A 20,873-nucleotide genomic window follows, 5' to 3' on the forward strand; every position below is an offset into this window, starting at 1 on the left:
TTGCTTGTTGGATCAGCTGGGTACTTGCACAATCAAGTCTTTGTTATGCTTTCAGACAGGCTGCAAGCCACAATATTGAAGCAACACAAGGACTGTTTCCTCTGCTGGTATTCTTCTTCCCTCACATTTAGGAAGGCAGCATCCTAAATGCATGAAAATACACATGAAGCAATTACAGCTATAATTCACACAGTAGTTCTCATTTAACTGGTTACACAATGTCTTTTCCCCTTTAATTGTCCTATGAGAGTGGAAGACACAAAAATCTGAGGAGTTTTTGCAAGTTGGTCAACTGAGAAATGAGGATTTGTTTCTTTAAGCAGTGCATCAGGGAGCAGGTTTAGTTAGTGAATCAGTAGATGGTGGCTGGTGGTACACAGTGAGCAGGGATCCCTGCTCCCTCCAACAGCTAATTGGCCCAAACAAATTGGAATGCCATTTTCTAACTAGTAAGCATTGACAATAATGAAGAGCAACTGCAGGGATGGAAGGAAGATAAAGGAATGCACATACCAAGGTTCTGCAACAGTATGAAATGTCAAAGTTCAAGTTGACATGCATAATAACCAATGGCTGCCTAATAATGCAAGAAGCCAAGATGAAGCTACTACCAAATACAATTTTACACAGTTGCAGGTTTTAAAACAAAATTAAACTGTTTGTGTGCATATACAGATGCCCCAATATTTGAATATCTGCAGGATGCTTATCCTGGGTTCAAACACCTGTACACCCTGAAGCCCTGTCTCCATAGGCAGAGCATTGGATGTAGCACAAGAAGCAATGCTAGCAAAATGTTATTTTTAGTCTATTTCATTAGAAGCCAGAATGAGGATCTTGGCTTCTCAGATGGTGAAATAAAATTTCTCTCTCTAGCAGTAGAGAAAAAAAAAAAAAAGAAGTATCTTACTTAGGAAGGGAAAGTTAAATAGAAGTTAAGAAGCTGGGTTGATTATGGAAGGAATAAGTATTCAGCAGAAGTAGATGAGTAAGTATTTTGCCACAGAGAGGGAGAAGCAGAGTCTTTGTGTATGGTGGTTTATTGCAGGCCCTAATGGCATCAGGATGATGTTACCAAGGAGCCTCCACACAATGAAATAATTTACTGTCATCTCTTATATCCTGTTAGCACAACAATGTGGTCCCCATAGGCCTATCCTAAAACAGTTTTGATAGCCAAATTCCATTTGTAGCTCTGTCACAGAAGATGTCATAACCTTATCTGAAAAAAATTAATTCTTGAAACGATTTTCAGTTTATTCACACAAAATCATTGTGAATTGACAATGTCCTTTAAAAGGATTATTATACAGCCAGATCTGCTGAAGCCTAAAGGACTGCTGACCTTTCTCTCCTATCTCACACCTCGCAGTGCTGGCAGCTCCCACACTCCCCAGTGCTGCACGGGGCCACAGCTTCTTCCCAACACTGTGAAGCCCAGGAAAAGCCATGAGAGCTGGGGCTGTCCCACTCCCACACTTCCTTCCACTGGGCTCAGTGGCCCAAGAGGAGCATCGCTGCCATGAGCCTCGCACTGACTGCACCCCAGGCCGTGCCTCCAGCCCTCCCACAGCCCAGCAGCAGTGCACTGTTGGAAAAGATAGGAAGAAGGCATCACGGACACCCCTTGCACAGCTTGTTGGCCTCTTGCCTTACAGAGCAGGGTGTCCCCCAGGTTAGCAGCACATTTATCAGACTGCTCAAAGGCCTCCCTGGCCTTGAGACCAGTTATATTCAGAATAGAAAGCACACAGAAATGGGGTAACAGCTTTTCAGTGAAAGAGAAGAGTTTCCTGTCTTTGTTCTGCTCACATCTGGCCAATTTTCTGACAAGAATTACATCTTTACTATTCCTTTACAACGCAGAGCCAATACAGCTGTAAGGCGTGAGCTGCTCACTAAAGTAGCCTTTGTATCATCAGCTGAATTATTAACTCCAGTAAAGCCGTAACATTTGTTTTACTGAAGATGCGTGGATGTCAAAGCACTCTGAATTTCATAACACAGGGTGAGTCTGAAGAATTGGCATTTACAGGAACATTTACAGGAAAAAATATTCTTTGCTTGAAAATTAAACAAAGCTAGCATGGAATTAGTGACAATAAACTGTATTTTAAGACCAATTTTTCAGAGCAGATTAGCACAGTAAGATTAATATAAGTTATAAGGTATGATATAATATGATATAATAAGATATGTAATTTATAGGGCAGTATAAAGATTTAGAAAACCTACTGAAATCTGTTCTTGATGAAGAAGTACCAAGTTAATGTTGCCATGTTCTCTAGAGCTGCACAATTCAATAAGCTTTTCTTCAGAGGCCTTTGGCCAATCCATCATTCAAAACATTATTCTTTTCCCTTCCTGTCTGTATGTCATACAAAGATGTGCATCCAATCATTGTCTTGTGGATCTCTGCATATTACACACGTCTCAGTTCCTGCTATGTATACATTCCTTTGTAGGGTCTGATTTATTTCTTTAAGCATTTTCCCATCTTAAAATGTCAGATGCTTCCTGTACTTATATATAAAGAAGTTTAACCTCCCAAAGGTATTGAAGTTCAGCAGAATTCTCAGTGTGGACAATATGAATTAAGCAGTGAATGCTTGGGAAATATACAATTCCACCTACTATCCTCGGCTCTCTGGCATAACTATATTTCATAAGTGCTTCACACTTCAGTCAGCAAGAAGATCAAAGAGAGGTATGGCTTTGAAAAGCAAAGAACCTAAACTGAACCTTCTAATGGTTTAGTCTTCTTCAAGTGGAAGCTTTGATTCTCGAGGGTTATCACTTGTGGTACGCAGGAACTTGTCAAGATTAGGAAAATGGGATTTCAAAGCTAACTTGTGCCCATTTTCATTATCTAAATCTTGCTATCTTTTGTAAATAACATTTTCCCCCAAACAACTTACTTATAAAACTTTTTCGGTAAGTAAGGAAATATCATTATTACTTTGCTGGGTTTCACATTGGTTACTTAATAACAAAACCAAACCGTATTAACCGAGGTGGTTATACCACAGTCACTGGGCTCTGTCAAACAGCAAGTTTCACCAGTTAAATGTAAAGATGTTCCTTCTAATGTATTTTTTAAATGCAGCATTGTATAAAAGCATTCCTTTCAGAAAAGACAGCGGAAACAATTCTAACTTTGCATAAATCTGCCCAGTAATTGAAGCACAAGGCAAAAAACCATTCCATCCCTGATCCTCATCTGTCTGCAAAGGAGGTAAAGCAATTTGAGCCTCAATGCCATGATTCCACATCCACCAAAAAGGTATAAACCACTACAGCAGCTGAGTAAGGGCTCCAACAGAGCAAAGAAAACCTTCCCAAAGTTACAGTGTGGTCCTCCATAGGGATGAGAGGATAGGAAATGAAAGTGCACAGGGAGTGGATGTGGTCGAAAAGAGCACATGTTTGGAGGTGTGGACTGGTTCTGAAATGAATGGGATCCTTCCAGTTCCCCATTAAGGTATCTAAGTCCAGGACTCATGTTAACAGAATATTTGTGACATTAACAGAATATTTGTGACATTTGCCAACTCACAAAAACAACCACGGGCTTCTTCAGGTTGACTCATTTGAAAAAAAGAAACAATCAATAGCAATATCCTCTGTAACGACAGCAAATGTTTCAGAGAGAGAAATGTATCACAGAACAGTTCTTCTCCTGACAGCAACAGCACTTTTCAGAGAGGTAATTCAAATTCAATACATCCAAATTAGAAGACTGTTTCTTTCAAGCAATTAACCTTGCAATTCCAGAAGAGCATTTGAAATCTTGAGTACACAGGGAAATTGGCCCAAACAACTCTTAGGTACCAGTCCCCACCAGTAATAAAGGAGGTGAAGGCCAAAGGAAGGCATTAGTAACTCTTGTGCAACTCCCTTAACACAGTGTACACATGTAACTAATTGGAAACCAGTAAACAATTCTGGCATTGAAGCACAAAGCAGATAATCTCACTCACGCTACTTCAAGTCATTTTCTTCTCATGTGGCTGCCTGGAATAAAACTGCTAAAACACTGTTTCCTTCATGCAGAAAAAGATCTAGGGGATATAATGGATCACAAGCTGATTAGGAGTCAACAGTGTCAAGCCATTGTGAAAAAGGCAAACACTGCACTAAGCTGTGCAAACAGGAGTATGGCTGCAAGACGTGCGGTAATCCTGCTCTGCTCAGCACTGCCGCAGCCCAGCAGGAGCTCTGGGTGTCCTCTGCTGAGATGTGAAGTGCCCAGAGTCCAGAAGAGAGATGAGAATGAACAGAGCTAAAACACCACCAGCGAAGAAAGCCTGAAGGAATCAGATGCATGTAACCTGCAGAAGACGGGGGAATGTAACTGATTTGCAAACACGAAAAGTGTGGCTGCAGACACGCTTGTTTCCTGCGTGTGGGTTAGAGGAAGAGCAGTCGGTTTGGGATGGAGTTTGCAAGCCCTAGCAGGCAAAGGAGGGGTTAACAGAGGCATTAGTGAGAGCAGCTGAGAAGGCACACAGCTGCAGGGGATAAAAACACTCAGGAGAGGGCTATCAGAAGACCCTTAAGGAGGGAGGGGGTTGCTAGTCCTTCTTAGGAGACGAGGGGCAGATTCTGGGGGATGTTTGGCTGTGTCTTAGCGCTAAGTTGGTTTAAGGCATTCTAGCTCTGGCAGGTTACTGGTCTCCTTGTTTGTGTTGGTTGCATGTGTTTGGTTAGGCATTAGGTATACTTTTCAGGCCTTCAAAAAGGTAGGGTAGGGTGCTAAGGGTTTTACTTAAAACAAGCAAAAAAAAAATTTTTTTTACATTGTTTTTGCATCTGGTCTAAAATGTGGTTGAAGTGCTGAATCCATTAAGGAAGGAGAAATGAAGGATTTTATTTATTTTTTTTTTTTTTAAAGGAAAAAACAGTTAAGTTCCAGCTACTAATAGCGGGCTTAAACAGAGGAACAGTGTAGGAATTGTGGTCTTTATTCAGGGGACAGGGTTGGTCAGCAAGAAGTTGTGTACTATAAAAGGGAAATTATTAGGTAATAAAATCTAAATCTGAGAGCAACAGGTGCCAGGATCTGTGCTAGGTGGAAAAGCTGTTAACCCCCACGGCTGTAGGGGACTTAAATATCACAGCAAGACCTAAGGTAAATATTAAGAAACTCAAAGGGTGAAGGTAGTAAGGACTGGAGGATGTTGTCTGAAGATGTTGAGGGATCTCTGTTATTGGAGTGAGACCTTTGAGAACAGGATAGCATCAGTCAGCAATGACAAAGGTGATCTCATCTCAGGACAGCAGTAATACCACAATCAGCTTCTGAAGTCCCTGCTCTGCTCCACAGCACTCTAAACAAGAATACTGCATCTCCTTCCTTGCCATTTGGTTGTGATGCTCTATGAAAAAAACTGAGCGTTTTTGGAAGCTCAAAGCATTCTTTGAATAGAAGTGATTTCAGAACTATCTTTAAGCTGATCATTTTACCTGCTTCATTGAATGGTGCTTTCAACATGGTGTGTTCTGGCAATATCAGCATTGAATCTTGTTAAATCAGATACAAATGTGACAAAAGCTCTGTACTCATTCGTTCTTGTCTTTGTAATGAAGATGCAGTGAAACCAAGCTGCCCACGTGCTCAGCAATGTCAAATGGATTGATTTGTAAAGATATTATTTTAAACCCTGAGTTAGCTTGATCTTTTGGGGAGTAAAGTCAAGTGAGATTTGTGCTTACAATGTGGTACGTCTAAACTGTCCATACTGTTGTTAGTCTGTGTCCTCTTGAGATGAGAGCTGAATGTAGAGAGAACAAAATAACTTTCTAGATATTATGCCTTTCCACCAAGACAAGGAAAAAAACTTATTTGCCAGCTAAGTTGTCCAGAACTGTGAACTTCTAGTAATGATCCTAACGAGGCTTTCAGAAATAAAAGCTGAAAGGTAGTCTGATGAGAAATGCCTTTGATTCTGTAATGCTTCTAGCTGTAATAATTGCTTGTGTGCTGTTCTCCACTACTGTGAAAATCCTGAAAGCAAAGCAATTGAAAGTACAACTAAGCTCAAAGCATCTGTGCTTGCTTCCAAGCAAGTTTGTCATGGCAGCTCTAGGAGAGCAGTTTTCATTCTGACTCAGATGAAAAAGGAATAGACACCGGAACAATGGACTGCTGTTTTGAAAATGGTTTTTAGTGAGAGTACAAAAATTCCATTTAAAATCCAGTAGATAAAGGCTTGCACAGTGAAGTTGGATGCCTAGGTTGGAGTGAAGTCCCATTGAATGGTTTTTGCGTGTTTGTGGACCCTTAAAACTTTGTCCAAAATGAAAATCACATTTGAAATAAATATTTAGTTACCTTCTGTGGTCAGTTACAGAACATAACTTAGAAACCGCTTCTGGTGGTTTCAATTGGTTCTCTTTCCTTGGGGGAAGGAAGCGAGGGGTTCTCTGTGCCTTGTAGGCTGTTTCATATAATGAGGCATTGGTCTGACTGGAACTTCTGTGTGGTTCAGTGTCGGTAAAGCAATACTCTACTAACTTTCTTAGATAAAGCAAAGCACGCAGGCGACACGGATGTGCTGGCGGTTCTCGTCGCCAGAAAAAGAAACGATTGCATTTAGCGATGCTGTTCGCAGAGAGATTAAACCCAGGCTGGATGGAGAGAAGCTGTGCAGATAATTCGAAATTGATTCCTGGGGTGAATTACCGCTTGGCTGCCTTCCTCACCTCCTCAGCTCTCAGCCTGGTGTGCCAGCAAACATTTTAAGATAACTCTGCTCCGTTTGCTTCTTGAATTGTCTGGCTGTGTAACAGGCGCTCCAGATAAACATGGATAATCTCGGGATTTTGCTTGACAAGGATTGCTTTGTGTGAATTTTTAATAATTCTGAATAGGTTGTTGTGCAGGGCCTCGTCCTGCAATCCCTTTTAGTTGTGAGTGCTTTCAAGGAAGCGAGTGGTTGCACAACGACAGCTCCACTAAGCAAATGATTGATAATAACATCACTGCCAGTGAAAACGCATCTATTTTAAGGCGGTTAGGAAATAATAACAAGGATAGCGCTGAGCAGGGGCGTCTAAAAGCATGGGATGTGCTAATTGGAACAAATACGAGGGAACGCGTGGGGAAACTGTGGGCACGCTTATTTATAGGTGCCTCTGCAGGGCTGGGCCGAAGAATCCCGAACAAGAGGGCCGGAACCGAGCACAACCGGCGGGCAGCAACCATGTGAGGCTCCCGAACGACAGAGCGCCCGCTGCACCGCCCCGCCACGGCGCTTCCGGCCTCTGCGCAACCGCCTCTCCGCGCGCGCGCCACGAAGGAGGAGGCGGCGGGAGAGGAAGGGGGAGCACGCGCCACTGCTGCGGGCGGGAAGGGCGCGATGGAGCGGGGCGGGCCGGATGCGCCGTCCTGAGGCGGGCGGCGGCGCTCCGAGGCGGTTCCTGAAGAGAAAAGGGCCGCCTGAGGGGCGGAGGCGGCCATGGCGGAGGCGGAGAGGGCCGCTGGGAGCCCCCTCGGCTCCGTGCAGGTGGTACGTGCGTGTGTGTGTGTTTGAGGGGGGCGGGGCGGGCTCTGGGCGGGAGCGGAGTGCTGAGGAGCGGCGTGCCGGGTTGTTCTGGGGGTGCTGCGTGGGCAGTCTTTTGTATTTTTTTTTTCTTTCCATTTGGTTGTGTGGACTTTGAACTTTTTTTTTTTTTTAATTTATTCGTTTTGGTTTTTTTTTCTTTTCTACAAGTCATAGAACTGCTCTGCTTGGATGGAACCTTAAAGACCATCCGGTTCCACCTCCTGCCACGGGCTGCCCACAGCCCATCCGTGTCCTCAGGCACCTGCAGGGATGGGGCACCACCACCTCCGGATTAAGGATGTCCTCCTCACATCTGACCTAAATCTCCCCTTTCGTACTTTAAAGCCATTCCCCCTTGTCCTATGGCTGTCCATTCTGTAAAAAGTTGATTCATTCCTTCTTACAGGCTTCCACCGCATATTGGAAGGCTGCTGAGCTTTCTCCAGGCTGAACAAACCCTTTATACTCTCTACCCATGCCCAAATTTATGTACCACTGGTATGGTTTGGCAGCAGTTTATATTTACATTTGTATTTAGTGAAGCAAACATTCTTGTACTGCAAAGTAAAACAGCACAGGTTGTTAGGTGGAACTGGGGAGCTTCATAGAAACTCAGGTCCTGTGGCAGGTGTTCTGGAAATCTTCCTGGGTTCAGTACAACTGATGAGATGTAACAGAACTGGCACGTTTCTGCCAGCAATTTCAAGTTCCTAGATGGTTCAGAACAATGATTGATTCACAAGCTTTGTTTAAGGATAGCAGTTTCTGACTTCTGTAGAATCTTCAGTGGCGTTTAAATGATTATTTGAATTTATTTTCTCATTCAGATACAGAAGGTTGGAGCCAGCGTGATCTGGGATTTGTTGAAACTGAAAATAGCATGTCACTTTGGTGTTATTTATTGTCCTCACTAGAAAAGGATGGTGGTAATGCCAGAAATAAGAGATTTCTGGGGCATAAAACATTCCATTGCTTGATATCTGACACTTATTATTTTAAACACACATTTCTCCACTTCAGTCTTGCAGTTGAGGTATTGTTTTTCTGCACCCCCAGGCTCGGTGACTCCACCACCTTCCTGGGCATCCATTGCAATGCCTGACCACCCTTTCCGAAAAGTAATACTTCCTAATGTCCAGAATCTATAGGCCATGAAAGGCTTCTCTGTTGGATTTTGCTATAAATCAGTCTCAGGTAATGCAAAGGAAAATTCTGGCTCAGCTGATCTTGTTACGAGATCTTGTTATGCTGATAGAATGATAGCTGATCTTGTTATGTACACAAGTTATTTGCAAGTTATGTCCTTGTGTTGGCTTAAAATTACTTGGAAGTGCATTATGTGTATTTCTAGTTCTCTGTCATGGTAGTTTTCAAATATAGAAATGGCTGCTGCAAAGAGAACTTGAGTAATAACTTGGGCTGTGAGTGGGAAATAGTAGTTAAAGAAAACTGCAGCATAGGAGTTAAGAGGTTAGGGAAACTGCTCCAGATCTCCATGATGCCAGCTGCCAGAGATTGGCTCAGCAAGGCAATGGCAGGCACTGCAGACTGTGATACATCAAGAGCAGCAGAGCTGGGGTTGACCTCATCTTGGGACAGAGCAACTAGACAGGATCTCACGAGGTTACTATCAGCTGCCTTTTTTGTACTACTCTGCACTTGTCAGTGAAACGTAGTGTCTTAGTTGAGGTTTATTCCTCTTTAAATAAGCCAACGAGATTGGTGTGTTCTGGCCACGCAGTGGTAGAGGCCAGCTTATGGATACTCAGCTCAGAGTTGGTGCCAGCTGCAACTTTTAAAGCAGGCTGCAAGTGTAGAAGTAAACTGGAGAGAAATGAAGGTTTGTCTGTGGTGTTCTCAGTTTTTCTTTGACTTAAAACCAACAAAAGAGCATAAATGCAGAGAAGCAATGTACTGATAATAAATGATAGAACCCAAGGAATCGCTTTGATGTGCAGTGTTAGCAGTTCTCTGGTAATTGAAGCATATTGCTGTGTACAGTTATTAGTTTTTTTTTCACATTTTACGTGGAGGAATCAGCAGCAGATCAGCTCTGCACCCAGCTTTGACAAGCATCTGGCTTCTTGTAATGGCAGTTGTGAAAGTAGAACTGGCTCACAGTGATGTGCTCAGGAACGTGCTAGAATGTTCTGAGGTGCTGTGCTGAGATCAGAGCATCTTGGTGAATCGGGTCAGTTCAAGCTAGGCAGAAAACTCCTAACATGATAAATCCACTGCTAAATCTAACTGCTGATTTCCCCTGAGTAAAACCAGGAGCTCACCATGAACAAAAGCTTATAAATAAGTTGCATTTTTACTGTGTTCGGGCCAACATCAATCTAATTGTGATGGCATGCTCACATTTTTACTGAGTTAATTAGGAAAAAAAAAAACAAAACTAATTATTCTTGATGTCCAAAACTGCATTGGAAAAAAAAAGGGGGAATGCTTTTCTTTCTGAATGAATAAGGTAGGATGATTAACATTAACATTTAGGGACTTATTCTAATTGCCATCTAGATATAAGGAATATTGAAATCCTGAGTACTTCAAATATCTTGGTTTAGAACCTCAGACCTGTTTATTTTTTGAAGTCTTGATATAATAATCTCAGACAGTTCTGAAATGATTTTTTTTCTCCAGATGTTGTCATTGTTCTGTATTCCATTTTACTTATTTCTTTAACTTCTTTTACTTGTTTATCTCTTTACAACAGAAGTCAAAGAATTTGTTTGCTTAAACACTTAAGGTAGCTTTCCCTCTACTTAAACCCCCTTTTTCCTGTTATAGCATCCTGCCAAAATCAGGCTTTAAACTGCTACAGGTTTACTTCATTTTGCTGTGAAGTTTTATGGTTTTTTTTCGTTAATTGTTGTACTAGGGAATATATGGATACCTGAATGTACCTGCATCCTAACCTGTGAATACAAAGGAACAAAAACCCAATGAAACAACACTTGCACGAAATGTATCTGCCTAGTGATACATGTGCATGTGTTGTCACAGTGTACGTGTATCTGTGTGTAGGGGAAATCTTTCACAAGTGTCCATTTAGGTACTCTTGCAGTTTTCTTTATTGAGATACTCATGTGCTCCAATAGGAGCTAATCCTCTCTTCCTTCCAGCTTTGCATTATGGTTATGCACCGCATGATAAGGGGTTTGAGTTCTGTTTCTAGGAACTTCTCAAAATGTCCTATGAGACTTCTTACAAGGTACTTATGCCCTGTGCCCTAAGTTCCCCATCTATTATAAGCTGCCTCCACAGGTACTGGTTTGGACTCTCCCTTTACAAACATAGCTGGTGTATTAATGCTGAGATTAATTTCTTAGGACTTGCATGCTGTGAATGTAAGATATTGTATTTTGAAGTACAGAAACACTTTTGAGGTTTAGGGTAAGAATAATGATGGGTACCATGACAGGATGAGGAATCCTCATCTATGATTGCTAACCAATTTTAAAGTATTTCAGGTAGGTTTTCACATCTTGTGAGTATGTGGGTGAAACAACAGAGGCTGTAAGAGAAAAAGCTGTGGGTGAAATGGTAACTCAGGAAGTAGGTCATAAGTCATCTTCTGGTGTGTTTGATAACAGTTTTAGATAGAGTCATTTAAAAGACCTTGGCTAGAGCCCAAGAATACAGGCTGCATGTGTAAGCATCACCAATTGGGCAGTAAGCATAACAAAAAATTGGTGAGTAAAGTATATTCATGGGAACTAAAGAGTGTTTTATGAAATACAAGGAGGCTAGAAACAAACTAGTGTGGTGTTATAGGTGTTTTGTTAGCATTTGTATAACCAAGATGTTATAATCACAATATAATTGTGTATAATCAATAGATATCAAGATGTTATAATTGCAATATAATCAAGAGAGTAAGGCAAAGCAGACAACGATCACAAAAAGAGAATAAGTGGAAGAGCTTACCCTTGGGTTGAGCTCACCAGAAGATACCAAAAGAGGGGATCTCCAGAAGAGATCCTTCCCCTCTGGTAGCCAGCTCTTAAATAGGTCTAGGAGCAGCACAGGTGAATTGCCTTCACCTGTGCTCCTCTGGCTGACTCATGGCTCACCTCAGGTGATCAATCAGAGGTTCAGGCCGTGACTCAGCAGTTCCCATACACCATTTTTGGTTGAGTGGTCTCTATTGCTTCTTTGGAGATTTACTAAAGCTGTCTTGTAGAACTCAAATGTGAAGTTTGGTAGACATGAAAGTAGAACATTCATTTATAATGAAAACAAAGGTACCTAGCCTACTTCTTCATTCTTAAGATGCACTTAGTTTTACAGAGATCTGGCACTTCCCCTTTTTTTAATGAATGTTCTTGTGCTGTAAGTAGATGAAAAAAGTAGTTCTTACTAACATTCTGTGTTATCTTTTTTGTAGTCAGTCATCGTGCCTGTTCACAACAGCCAGTGTTGGCTAGATGAATGCTTAAAATCAGTTTGGGAGCAGGATTTTAAACAAACCATGGAGCTGTCAATTTTTAATGATGCCAGTAAGGTATGTCTCAGACCCTATTGAAAATACTGACCAAATCAGCGCTGTTTGTGATAGGGATTTTTACTTTGGATTGTGGTTGGGTTACCACACGTGTTAGAATAGCTGCATCTGTGTCATCTTTTTTTTTATAGGATGGTTCAGCTGAAATCATCGCTAAATGGAAGGTTAAGTTGGAAGATGCTGGTATTCCAGTAGTCGTTGGTAGTAATGATTCAGCTCAGCCTCGAGGAGGTATGTAATATAGCAGTGGGTTTTTTTAATGATTTTTTTTTAATAGTTATGGTAGACATCTGGTTTTTACTTTGAAAAGTATCTTAGTAGCACACTTGCATTGTGATGGGGGAAAAACCCACCACATTTCTTTCCAAATTTCCATGTTCAAAAGCTCATTCTAATTTAGAATTTGGCCCCATTGTTTTTGGCTTTGTAGGCTTTGTTTATATGTCCAGGAAAGAAGAACTTGGCTTGATACTTGTGCTCTACTCAGCAGAAGAATTTTGTTTAATTGTAGTGTACACAATGTTGTTAATGCTTGCAGTTTTACTGTGGCCTTCTGATATCTGATTTATCTTCAAAGGATGTGTTTTAAGGAAAAAAAGACAGACAAGATTTCTTAAATAACCATTTAAAAAGTAAATATTTTTAAGGATTGTAGAACTGACCCTAAAAATGTGAAATAAAGGACCCTAAGGGCAAAACTGTGTGAAAAGATTCTTTTCTTTTTGAATCTCAATTCTGATTCCTGAGCTTGAACAATTTTCCCCTTTTCTAAGTTCTACACCCATCATTACAAGCAAGGCAATTTAATTACAAGTTATAGATTTCTTTCCTTTATTCATGGCTGCTATGTTACCTAACGTGAAGATTGCAGGTTTCTTACAGTTACCATTGCAAAACTGCTGATTTAAAACCGGGTTAAATTCAAGCCAATTGTGGAGTTCTGCGGTCAGCCTGTAAATAACCATCAAGTTGAATTATAAAGTACTTTGCTGTAGGATGAATGTACAGATGGTGGGATATGAACTGTAAAACTTCTGTATTTCTGATTTTAAATCTCGCTCTTTTTGCTAGAATTGGAAGATAAGGCAGCAGTTGCTTTAATTGAAGAGGCAGAGGGTGGCTGGTGAGATAGAAAGCTAAGTAGGCTGTGATTTTTTTCAGCAGGAAAGTCAAAGAATAATACAGAAGGCTGTTAATTACGGTACTTTGGAAAGCTGCTAGCAGTGCTTTTTATATATATGAAAAATATTATATATATATTTTGTTATATATTTTCAATTTCAACAAAGCATTTCCTATATATAGTCTTGTTCCAAATGAACTGTTTTATTACTAATGTGTGTAAACTAGTTTTCAGTTTGCAGGGCATGATATTTTGACAATAATTTATGGTAATACTCTGAAGTCAGTTCACCTTTGCACTCTAGAGAACTGAAACTAAGCTGGAGCTGTGAACTACAATGATTATCTCGTGCCACTAAACAGAGATGTCAGATTAATTGTCATTTTAACATGTATTTGCCAGTGTTAGCACAGCCAAAACCTGACCAAATCTATAAGAAATGGTTGGGTGGGGGCAGGGCACAGCTGTGAGCATTGTTTTAAATAATAGTATGAAATGCTTTTTTTTTCTTTAAAAAAAAAAAGAGAGAGAAAACAGCCAAGCTTATTCATGTGGAAGTCAACCTCAGGTCACCATGAGAATGAGGACATCTTTTCTTCTTGGTTGTTACATTTTAGGAGCAGGTTACTTGAAATCCATAGTATTTGTTTGCTTTCAGTGATTTACTTTTATTATGTTAAGGACTAGTTACAACTGTAAGGAGTCTTTCCTTTAATAGAAGATGCTTTACTACAGAAACAATGTACTAGTCAGGCTTCACATCTTCAACTATTTACACAAGATTAGGATTTATTTCTGATTCTTTTCGAACATGTAAAAGAAAAGGGGGGACCTAGGGAAAAAGAAAGGGTCACTTGCCTAAAAAAAGGAGACCTTTTTCTTTCCAAGAGTAAGGAATGTTAATATCTCACTGAGGCTTAAGTTTTTACGGTTGTAACCATGGTAACAGGCTCTTTTCACCAAGTAAGCAGGCCTTACAAAACTCAGAGACCTGGCACAAACATTTGATTTTCTTCAGTAGAGTAATATTAAGGAAATTCTTTCACTCGTGCCAAACATAGGGTTCATTGTGGAGGAAACTTTTTAATATCTAGTTTCTTCTACAGGGAGCTATGCTGCTCGTTTCAAGAATTTTTAAAATATGCATGTTTTTCTTTCCCTCCCTTCAAAGTTACAAAGTTACTGTCCAGCATAAGAAAAGCTTTAGGGTGACTTCTGTCTTCTTCTTAATAAATATTTTTCAACTTTTTTTCTCATAAAGTATATCTAATATTTCATTATGTTATTTGAAAACAAGATGTGAGGTATTTCAAAAGTTCTCACAGTAATACAGTTGTCATCTTGTAGTTGTCTTTGAGTCTGCTTCACTTGTTTCATTACTGATTCACAGCAATTCATTAGTTTATCCTGAAGACAGCTGAAATATTGGGGCATTTTGAAATGCAGATAGAAATGTAAATACAGGCTGTTTTACAGCTGGTAATGGTATATCTGAGCATTGACTGACATCGAGCAAATTTAGTTATATCCTGTACTTTTTCTTTATAAGGTCCTATGCAGCAGTGGGCTTTCTCTTGCTTGGCATGTTCAGGCCTGCTAAAACTGTTTCCTGCTAAAACTGCTGGTGCCAGGCTCAGCTCTGTGTTGTGCTAGGTGCTGACTTTGCCAGCTGCCTTTTCTTACTGCCAAAAGAAAAGAGAATGAGAGTAACTGTAGATGAGTGTGAAGTATTCATACATGTATAGAAAGTCGATTCTAAGTACACTGTAAGATAATGCGAGAAACCTGTGGAGAACTTAAAGTGACTCATAGGCTCTCCACTAATCAAAGTACTTCAGAATCAAACAATTACAAGGAAGAGCCTTTATCGCTACGGCTGTGCTGGCAGTTGATAGAATGCTCCTTTCAAGCAGTAAGCAATGCAGTAATAAGTCTTTTTCTCGGGTAACTCAGCAAAATAGCCAAGGAGCTTGTGAATTAAAATAATTGAACCTTTGAGCCCAGCTAAATTTGTTCCCTGAGCAAATTTGAAGCTGTATCATCTAATTTACAGAAGATTGATTCTTTTTCACATGCAAAATTGGGCATTTTAGATATGATAATGCTTAAAATTACCCCACTCTGAGTAATGGTGAGACTTCCTAGCTTTATCTTTCTAGTTTTCCCATTAAAGAATTAAAAACCCCCACATCCTCAGCAGTATTACGTGTCCTCAAGGTTTTGTATTTGCAACATGGAACAGAACTTTGTCTTCTATTTGTTGTGATCAGATTTGAATACATGTATATCTAGGCATCTTTTTCAGCATCTGAAGTGCTGGGTATGAGATCTGGGCAGCTGGACTCATCAAGATAAATATTATGTATTGTGTATTTTGGGACGGGTGGTAAAAGTCTAATTCTGCTTAGTGGTAGAATTCTAACACATACAGTTGATAACCACACAGAGAGCAATACTGAAATGAGTGTGTATGTAGCTGTTTAAAAGTTACCTGGTTTTAATATGGAAAAAAAATCATATTTTTCCTAATACTGATTTTTTTTTGTCTATTTAATCTGTTCTGAGCTGCAGTAATTAAAAAAAAAATAATTCAAAACCTACCACATAATTTTATATTTATTTTCTCAACAGTTGGATTTGCTAAAAATCAAGCAATAATGCAGAGCTCAGGAACCTATCTCTGCTTTCTGGATTCAGTAAGTTAATGCATTTTATTAAATTCCATTTTGTCAGTAAGATTCTTTTGTTCTTTTTAGTGTGGTGGCTGATTTGCCATAAATACAAGCTCTTTAAAGGTGTTTGGGTGTTTAAAAATATTTCTAGACCTACAGTTGTCTTCCAGACTGCAGAAGGCCCACAACCTTGTATCACTGTTTGATTCTATGGGATTTCACAAGAAGTTGTGAGCAGAATTGTGCAAAGTTGTTCAGGTGTTTTTAGGATTTTTGCTTTCCCACGTGCTTTAGAAAGTGGTATAGATGAGAAACTAAGAGCTAATCTGCTGCGTTTTGATGCAAAATTGGAGATGCCTTGCCTCCCTTCTTGAATATATTATTTTTCCCGTCCTTTGTTGGGCTCCTTCAGTGAACCCATTCAGCTCACTCACCTGCAGATAACTATCTGACTTTATGCAGTATGATATGCAGTGAAGGGTTTCACCAATATGCATAGCTGATCTGAGGAATGGTGCCACGTGGCTAGGATCAGGCAAGAAGAGCAAGACCTTTAAGGCTCACTGATCTCATGTAATTTCACCTGAAGATTAATTCTTTCCTCTGAATTGACTGGCTTAGGAGGAAATGATTGCTGGAAGTGTAGGTTTTCAGATAGACTACAAGTTAACATTATGATTGGCTTTGCCTGTTAGAAAGTGTCATGATCTTTTTCATGAGAGCAGGGATACAAATTCTACAGCCTTATAACCACACAGGTTTTAATTTGGGTACTCTTTCAGTTTATGGGCTCTGTTTGTCGTACCAGCTGGGTAGAAAGGCTTTTTTGATAGTTGCAATTCTGTGAATTAATCGCTGCAAGATATGGCTAATCACTGGTGCATTTCTTTTGAATCAAGACAATGTGGCAGAAGTTTCTTGTCTTGTTTTCTAAGAAATTAAGCTTTGCTGTTGGCTTTTCTCACCTGTATTTTTTCTTTTCTTAAACTATTACTAGGTTTATCTGCTCAGTTTTCTTTTTTGAAAGTGTTCATTTGAATGTATCCTGGCTTCTCATTAGTAGTTTTTTACAGGGCGTATTTAATGTTCGTATGCAAGTTTATGATGAATTAAGCTTTGAAATGCTGTAACTGATACATATTGGTATGTCAGAAAACAAAAACTGAACGTTTCTTGAACATGTGGAACTCAAAATTACCTACAGAAATCCGTGGGTGTTGGATAGGTCAGGCTCATGTGCATCAAAGAGATGTTTATGCAGCACTCACCTTCGTGCTGCTGTGTATTTTTCTACTTGCTGACTAGCTGTGCAGACAAGGATCTATTACATCTATTGTGAAATCCAATCAGCAATGGTTTCGAGTTTCTGCAAGATTATTATTAGTATGTTTCTGATAATTAGGACTTCGTCAAAGTGATTTGATTGAGAATTTTATGAATTCCAGTATGGATAAGCTTGGAGGAAGGCACCAAGCCTTTGTGTTACACATTTCTGTAACTGCTTTGAGCTAGAGGCCTCAAAATAAAAGACATTCTGAACAACCAGAACCCCGATTTTGGTACAAAGAAATAGTAAACAAGTGACTTCAGTGTTTTTCGTACTGTCTTTCCTTGTGGCGACCATTGTTTGCTGAAAACAGGTCAGAGGAAATAAAATTCATGTGGAAACTGCTACGAGTCTGAAAATTGCTCAACATTTTGACCATAGTCAGAAAATGTTGTGATCATAGCCCAAACACAGATGTTGCCAGCTGTTTGATAGCTCTGCTTCCACACGCCACCTACCTTCTTCATTTCAGTTACCAACCCAGCGTCAGGCTCCATAGGAAGGAATGCTGACATCAGCCGTGTGGAACGCACTGCAGTGATGCCAAAGAATTGACCTTCAGATGCAGCAATAATTGCAGGCTTGCTGTAGGTGGATGTGGAAAGAAATGGGCTGTATCAATAGTCTGCGTGCATTTCATATAGGTGAATTAAAATACTGTGTCTCCTTGTGCATTCATTTCACTTATGCATCTTTGAGAGTTCTGGCTCCAGGGAGACGGTCTCGCTTGCCATTCCAGCTGGAGTCAAGCTGCTTGTGTTATGTCTCTCAACACAGATCTGTGAGGACAACAAATTGGGAAGAAATGTGGGGGAAAAAAAGGTTACAGAGCTCAGAACTGTCAGAATTTGATCAGCCTATTCTAGTATGAAGTGGCAGCTGTTTGACTAATAGCTATTATGGAGTTTCGTTGCTGTAGCTGTTGTTACAGATTTCACTTCTAAACTACTGAGGCCTTTTTCCCACCAGTGAATTAGAAAATGTGAAGATACTTAAACTGTTCTTATTGTAGCCTCAGAAAATCTTGGTCATGATGACAATAGAATTCACTAATTATGCTAACATGTTTCACAGTTACTTTTTCTCCTCTTCAAATTATCTGTGGCTACTTTATCTACCAGTTGCGTTTTATCATGATATTAGTTTGTCAGCTCTCTGTAGTGGTTGCCATCTTTGCTATAAACATTCAGTCTGTTTTAGCATAGCAGGAGGGTTATACTAAAAATTCCTTGATTTGAATCTCTGTGTTCGTTGACACTCAAACATTGCCTATAAAAACCTGTTTATTTAAAAAGAACACACATTGGATCCTAAGAAATGTTCAATCTTCCCAATATTTCAGGTTTATTCACTGTTGGAGGATTCTTGACTGTTTAAGAAGAAATTTGAGCGTGTCTTTTTATTTGACCTGCAGTATTTCTAGCCATTTGAGTCCTCATAGGAAGATTTTAATTAATTTTATACTGATGCAATGTGCTCGTCAGTCAGGTGCCCAAGGTCACCAAATATGTCCTCCCTTATAGGCTTTTAAGTTGCCATGATCCAGAGAAAAGGAGAGCACCATAAATTCAGCTTCTTAGACTTGTGTTTCCTTTGTTGTTGCTTTTTTTCCCTCAATTTAATTCAGAGGCAGAAAAGTTGTTTCCCCCCCATAATCTTGCAAGTACTGACAGGTAGTTGAGATGTGCTCTGCTCAGGTGTCTGCACAACAGCCATTCAAATGCACAGTGTTAATGTTTTTAATAGAGTGGGGCTAATTTTAAAACTTGCCTCTGGAAAATTGCCTGATGAGTGTTTTTTTGCACTGATGCTCCTGTTGACAGAGCGGTTTTTGGAGGTCACAGGCCTTCTGCTTCCCCAGTTCAGGGAGTTACACTGAACAATGGCAAAGGAAGACTTTCATTACAGTCCGAGCAGGTCCAGGATAGATGAACATCCAGTGGGCGCAGTGAAAGACTTTGGAGATGCCGTATTGTTTGTCATGGAATCAAGCCTTCCACCTGATGTTGCAACAAGCTGCATTTCACCTGCAGTATCTGCAGTGCACAAGGTGCCATTGCTGTCAGGATGCAGTGTGTCAGCTGGGTTCTTTTTCTGTTGTTTGTGGCTTTTTTTGAACAGCCAAATGAAGGAATTAGAAAAGTATATAATGAGGTCTATGATGTGAGATTCAGACAGGACAGTACCGAGCTTCAATTAGTGCATCATTTAATGTGAGCTTGTCCTTGGTTTTAAAAAGGAAATTTGTGTTGTGCATTGAGTTGTATGTTTTATTTCACTTCCTGCAGCGGAATTAAAAAACTTTCAATGGAAAATTATCAAGTTATCACTGTGGATTTCCGTGTGGTCTAGGCAGCCTGCCTGGTTGAAGAAGCCAGTGAATGTTTATTGTTTGAATTTACTCAGAATGACTAAAGAAAGACATACTTGAAGCAGCAACAGCTTTGAATAATATCCTTTAGCTCGGATTATTGACTTAATTTCCTTTGCTTCAACTAAACATATGAATGAAGTAAAACAAAGCAACTAGCTCAGTGTAAATTGTGCGTGTTTATAATTGTAGTTGTGCGTGCCTCTGGATGGAAGGAAAACAGCCCGGCTGATAGCTGTATAATGAGCTTTGCTGATCCTGCAGCATCTGCAAGCTGTACAGAACTCAACAGGAGTGAGCCAATGTTCTACAGAAGGGACAGGTTTGGTAGGAATGCGAGCAGTCGAGCGCCTGTCGGACTGAAAGGTGATGGAGATCACAGCCTCCCACTGACAGAAACACATCTGGGCTTGTTTAGAAATCCCTGCTGGCTTTTCATGTGAAATAAAGTTCTTTTCATTCTCCCATCCTTCAGCAAATTGTTTCCCTATTCAGAACGGACACTGCAGAACAGGAAACGTGTTTGTAATCAACAACATTTGTACAAATTCTGGGTTATTTCCAGTGCCTGATGTTGCCTTCTGTTTGTGTTGCTGTATTTCTGTACCTGCTTGGCATTGTTTGCACTGTATGCACCTATGTACCTATTTAGCTGAAACTAAATCCAGGTGTTACCTAATTTTTCTACATTCTTCTACAAAGTTTGGTGGAGAGTCACTTTGAAAGCTTTATTTACTAATTATTTTTTGTTTTCCTATTCTATTACCAGGACAGATTTTGTGACTTATATATATACTTATTCAAAGTTATCTTCCCTACTCACACACACCTAGGAGACAGAAACAGACTGACTATACTTTGTTTTCTCTGAATGTAGTCCATTTTTCTAAACAAATTAAATATGCTTTTGCAGTTAGATTCAAATATTTTTTTTTACTGTTTTTTGTCTGACATGACATTAGTGAAAAATATCCTGAAAAACGTTGGTTTAATTATTATAATCATTTGTGATTATATAATGTGCAACTGGATAAAATAATTGAACATTTAGTTGTCTAATATTAAAGTCGTTGAACAAATTGTTTTCCCTCTCTTTCCATGAACTCAGGCATAGCAAAACTAAACTTCAGTGCATTGTATGTGTAAAACTGTAGGTGAATAAATAAAAAATAATGAATGTCTGCATTTTTCTTTTAAGGTTAATGGTCATTCTGGGTAAGAGTTCATCATTTTCAAGCATTAAAGAATAAAAATGTATTTGTTTTGTTTGTTTGTTTTGTTTTTTTAAAGGGCATTTTCCATTTTTAATGGTCATAGTGTTCCTTC

The 20,873-nt window shown here is 39.8% G+C and overlaps 1 protein-coding gene across 9 annotated transcripts in view; it reads left to right on the top strand.

Moving 5' to 3' along the window:
- Positions 1-4,799: 4,799 nt before the first annotated feature.
- The window catches only part of B3GNTL1 (UDP-GlcNAc:betaGal beta-1,3-N-acetylglucosaminyltransferase like 1), a 115,113-nt gene continuing 99,039 nt past the window's right edge, over positions 4,800-20,873 (top strand). For 2 of the 9 annotated variants that reach the window (XM_048965442.1, XM_048965441.1), the window contains exons 1-5: positions 4,802-5,131; positions 7,144-7,511; positions 11,938-12,054; positions 12,186-12,285; positions 15,809-15,873. In XM_048965442.1, coding sequence (XP_048821399.1) covers positions 7,461-7,511; positions 11,938-12,054; positions 12,186-12,285; positions 15,809-15,873 — 333 coding nt within the window. In that variant the 5' untranslated portion in view covers positions 4,802-5,131; positions 7,144-7,460. Of the gene's footprint in view, positions 5,132-7,143; positions 7,512-7,715; positions 8,046-8,602; positions 12,055-12,185; positions 12,286-15,808; positions 15,874-20,873 lie in introns of those variants that run through there. The other 7 variants (XM_048965448.1, XM_048965443.1, XR_007380523.1 and 4 more) reach the window with 7 other exon arrangements.

Source organism: Lagopus muta, chromosome 18 (assembly GCF_023343835.1).
Source record: "Lagopus muta isolate bLagMut1 chromosome 18, bLagMut1 primary, whole genome shotgun sequence".
Lineage (NCBI taxonomy): Eukaryota > Metazoa > Chordata > Aves > Galliformes > Phasianidae > Lagopus > Lagopus muta.